Source organism: Carya illinoinensis, chromosome 4 (assembly GCF_018687715.1).
Source record: "Carya illinoinensis cultivar Pawnee chromosome 4, C.illinoinensisPawnee_v1, whole genome shotgun sequence".
Lineage (NCBI taxonomy): Eukaryota > Viridiplantae > Streptophyta > Magnoliopsida > Fagales > Juglandaceae > Carya > Carya illinoinensis.
In genome coordinates this window covers 1,485,087-1,490,269 of record NC_056755.1, presented here as the reverse complement: position 1 = coordinate 1,490,269, position 5,183 = coordinate 1,485,087, and the positions used below count along the sequence as shown (strand labels likewise).

The 5,183-nt window shown below is 35.7% G+C and overlaps 1 protein-coding gene across 1 annotated transcript; it reads left to right on the top strand.

The window, feature by feature from the left end:
• Positions 1–2,895: 2,895 nt before the first annotated feature.
• On the top strand, positions 2,896–4,031 carry LOC122307777 (probable calcium-binding protein CML46). Its single transcript, XM_043120867.1, has one exon. It carries the CDS (start codon positions 3,328–3,330, stop codon positions 3,910–3,912), a length of 585 nt encoding a protein of 194 aa, XP_042976801.1. The 5' UTR covers positions 2,896–3,327; the 3' UTR covers positions 3,913–4,031.
• Positions 4,032–5,183: the final 1,152 nt, after the last annotated feature.

Sequence of the window (5,183 nt, the reverse complement as noted above, 5' to 3'; positions counted from 1 at the left end):
TCTTGATGCTCGAAGAGGTTTTGGATTCTTTCATGTTCTTCTTCAACTGTGCAATAAAGCAGTACGCTAATGCCTGTCCTTGTTGTCGTGTCCAAGTAAACACGCATAGAATAACAAGTTTGCTCTGAGATGAGAGGATCGAGTAGTAGCGCTGGTGTGTAGGACATTGCATACTCTCTACACTGTTGGTTGATTATGGGCATAGAAAAGTTGTTCCGAACATGAACACCAGTTTACTCTCGTAAGGACAATCTATGTAGCATACGTGCCTCTCCTGTTATCCATTACAATATTAACGATTCAAACTTCTACTACTTATTTCGATGCCCTCGAGGCTATAGCCAAGGTGTAGGTAGATAAACTGGGTTTTGTTGCAAAAATGATGCTCCCTAGGCGCTGGATCATATTCTCCAACAGAGATTTCAGAGCTGCACTGCAAAATCTCTCTTGATGGACGAGGGAAAGTTTGTTCATAAAGTATTTATTTTATTTTCTCTTTTTTGGTTCGGACTTATGAGGAAGTCTTTTAGTCTCTGTTTTTCCACATGCAAAGTACTTGTTGCTAATGCCACAAATTACTCCAAGTGAAGTTTCACATATGTGCCATACAGAGCAAAGTAATGGATCTTGAAAGGCTGTTTGAGAGCTTTAGAGGGTGGTGGACCAAGTTTATGTGGTCTAGATTCTAGCTTCATATTTGCGAAGGGTCTTTTTTTTTTTCTTAGCAAGTGATAAACTTCATTAATTAAAATTGTCCTGATTACATAAAGTATTTAGACTAATAAATAAAAACCAGATGCGCCCTTTGAGTAGCCTTGTTCTTATAAATCTTGGGCTTAATCTTTACAAATTGGCCCGTTCGACTTAATTGAGATAAGTTAAATTACGTATGGATAATAGTGAGTTGAGATGTGGAATAGATATTTGAGATCTAAGAATCCGTGATAATAAAAACCTAATAGCCAAAGTACAAATACAATGTTGAGTATTATGGATATATATTAAAGATGATAGGCAACGCCTTCAATTTATCAGAAAGGGGACTGCTCAAATTAATACGGAAAACTTTCAAGATATCTCCAAAGATTGGTTATCTTCTAGGGATATTCAACACTGCTATAAATGGTACTCAAAGGTAATGCATTTACATTTATTTATATATTTACTCAAGATCACTTCTCTAACTTAGGCATTAGAGTTTCACTGGACATCTCATGCTGCCCTTTTATTTCATTACAAGTATATGTGCAATTAGTGATGTAAAACAAGTTCTTAACAAGATGGTAGACTAAATTTTATGAGATTCCCTAAAATGAGTTTAGATGTGTTTGGATGTTAAGATGAGTTTAAATATATTTATGAAAAATTGAAAAAAGTTATCGTTTCTACATGTAAAAATTATTAAGTCAAAAAAAGTTGTAGGTTCTATATATAAAAAAATTTTGAGTTAAAATAAATTTAATTATCCAAAAATTTAGTTTAGATGTTAAACTCACGTTAAAATTCAGTTCAATCTAAATTTCAAATAGAATGTTAAATAATCGAATACCCTATTTTTCATTTTCGGTGCACTTTTATAAATTGTTTGCCAAGTGACAAAGTTAGAATGAAAAGTTTAATTGTAAGTACACTTGTATATTAATATGTGTATCAATTTATTATGATTGTTTAAAAAATAAATTTTATTAAAAATAATGTTAATTTAAATTTTAAATATAAAAAAATTAATATTAATATATAAATTAATACGTAATTTTATTTATATATATCAAAAACTCAAGGCAAAAAGTTGTCTTGGGGCGGTGGGCATGTCTTCGGTCATTAAAAAAGAAACGCCAATTCCTGCTTGCATTCAAAGGAAATATATGTACGGTCGTGTATAAACTTCAGAAATTCTGTTTAAAAAAAAAAACAAATATATATATATATATCAGATGTCGGCCGGGTTTATTTTTATTTTAAATTTTTTAGTCCAGTTTCGTAAGGTTTTCTTTATCCGTGTGTATATATTAATGTAGTCAAAGTCAAACATTGCAGCTTTTGAAATTGAATACTAAGGTCGGATGATTTTATCTCTGTTTACGACATCTCGTCTTCTTCGAAATTAAGAACGTTTATAGTAGAAATTTACAGACGAATAGGATGCTGAATGGAAAGAGCATTTTTATAGACCCAGTCGTGATTTTTCAAACTTAAACTTAAAACGATTTGAATTTCTAATTGCAGTGCTCATCCATATTTTTTTTAAAAGGAGTCTTCTAAATTATCCAATTTTATTAGACAAGGTACAATGTACATAGACATTTTCTCGTGCAAGCTACGATTCTTTATCCCGAAAATTGAAAATAAACGTATTTGATTTTGAGTCAAACGTTATTTTTATAAGTTTCTTTCCCTATCTCTCCAACAAAATTAGGAAAAATAAAATAAAGCTTTTCGATGACAAGTGTAACTCGTTTAGATATTTGCATCTGGATCAACAGGTCCAAATTGAGGATAATTACGGTTCGTTTTGCACCCAACACAGGAAGATGCTTATGAAGAGGGGCGCAGGGGAAGACAGGCTTGACTCAGAATGACCCTTAATTATCTTAAACCCTAGGCCACTGCACCTGATTTCCCTTCTCTCACGTCCATGCTAGTGCCGTGTGGGGAACGAGTAAAAGGGTACATATTCTTTCTCATTTCTCTCATTGAACGTGTCCAAGCATTAATTGAAGGAAATTACTGCAACAATTTCACAAAGTTAAAAACTTTTTGACTCTCGACGGTCCTCTCTTTTGGGTACCAAACAGGATGGCATTCTTCCTTCGAAAGATCACCAATAGTATAATTAGAAAAACTAGCGCGTGAAAAAATCAGAAAAATGAATGGCCTTATAGAAACTGAGCCGTGGCAAACGTAGGAAATAGTGGGTAGCAAGTGATGCCTCGCCATTACTTCTTAGAAACTTCTTGAAATTATCCAAAAGTGAAAGAAAAGAAATGAAAGAAACTTCACAACTTTTTCGTCCCCCCTTCAGTGCAGTCAATGACTCAATCCAGCTTGGCAATGTCGAATCTTCATCTCAATTCATATATCTTACAAAATGACCATTTATTTTGTCAATCTTCCATCTTCTCAGACAAGACCTGCTGCAATACACAAGCATCTTCATCCCCGATTCCAATTGCTGACCGTTTCTACGTTTTCAAGATATATAAAGCAACCCATACTCTTCATTCTTAACATCAGCTGCATGCAAACCGTTCTCTCGTCTTCGCTTCCTCTACATTGTTGAATACTTGAGATTTCGTTTTTTGTTTCTTGTTAGGAGTGTCTGTGACCATGCCTTTCATCCAACTTAACTACCGCTTGTTTTGTTTTGTCCGTGATCTTTTATTTGATTCAATTCCCAGCTGGATAAGTAGCACCCAAAGTCATTTGACAAGATTTGGGTCCTCTCTCCAATGCCAAGATTCCCAAGTACTCGATGTCGGCAAATCAAAGGTTTGGGCTGAGAAGAAGAATTCAGATTTTAATCTGAGTCAGCAGCACACTTGCTTAAGCGAAAAGAAAGATGATAGCAGCTTGAGCAGAGGGGATGCGGCAATGGTCATGCAAAGATTGGGAATTGTGTGCAGCCCAGAAGGCGATAAACTTCAGGAGCGGCTCAGTTCTAATGAACTTTCAGGGCTTTTTGAGGAGAAGGAACCAAGTTTGGAGGAGGTGAAGGAAGCTTTTAATGTTTTTGACGAGAACAGGGATGGGTTCATTGATGGGAGGGAGCTGCAGAGAGTTCTCTGTATTTTGGGTTTGAAGGAAGGAGAGGATTTGGCCAACTGCAACAAAATGATCAGTGCATTGGATGAAAACGGTGATGGAAGAATAGATTTCCACGAATTTATAAAATTCATGGAGAATATTGAATGAAAAATTCTATTCATTATCACTATGCACCAATTATTATTATTATTATTATTATTATTTACTAAATGTGTGATTTGTGGGGAAAAAAATTAAGAAAAAATAGAAAAAGTATATTGTATGGTATGTAATGTATGAAAATAATGAATAACAAAACTCTTTCTGAATATTTATTTTTCTTTCACTTGTAGCTTATCTTGTGTAATTCCACTATTTTTCTTTCGGTAGTGTGTAATTCACTAGTTTTTTTTGTTAAAAATGCATATTACATTCATTGAAATTGGGCGTTACAATCTTTAATTCACATTACAAGCCAAGTACAATTTTAAACGATCCCCAGTACACACAAGTGACTGGCATGACCTAGCCCTTGTTGTAGCCTCTCCAGACTATTATTTGAGAGACAACACCACTCTGTCCAAAACAGAGTGTAAGCAGGCTCCTACCCGTTTAAAGAATGAGGTAATATACACCCTACAGACTAAAAGTCCTAGGGAACAACTCTTGAGACCTAATGTCTAAGAGACTTGTAATTTTATTATACTGAAAACATAAACCTAAGCTAAAAAACCAAAATAGAGAAACATAAAGCACCGGTAGGGGGCTGTTTAGGAGCGTGGGATCCATGCGCCACCCTCAGAGCATGAACGACGATCAACTCTAGAGAAAACGGATGCCCCGGTCCTAGACAAGCCGCGCTTGGGGGTAGAAAAGTATCCCTGGAGGTGGCGTTTAAACTTCATTCACCCCGCTTTGGACCGCACATGCGATCCATTCACCACTGCGTTCGGAGAACTTCTTCTCCCTTGGGACAGATCGGCACATTGGGAGGTTCTGTTAGGGACCTCGGTCTAGTCTCTAGACACTATAGTTCTCTAGATTCGGTTCACCCAACTATGACCGATGAACCTATCTTTCTTGCTTGCCCTTTACTTGACTATTAGACTTGAGTGATGATATTTGGTGAATATGGATGATTGGTATTGTGGTTGGTGAATTGGGATCTTGATGGTATGGTATGGTATATGGTATGATGATGGTATGGTGATGGCCAAATTGTGTGATCTTGCTATGGTAGGCGCCCCTTGGATGGTATTGTGGTAAATATAGAAGTGAGGCTAGGATTAAGGTTTTCTAAAATATAGGAAATCCTTATGGAGGCTAGGGTTTTATGTAGGAAATATGGAGGCACTAGATCTAGTTTAGATTTAGGGTTTTATGATGAAAGGAATTAGATCTAGTATTATGGAAGGTTATATGGAGCTAATATGTTGTTG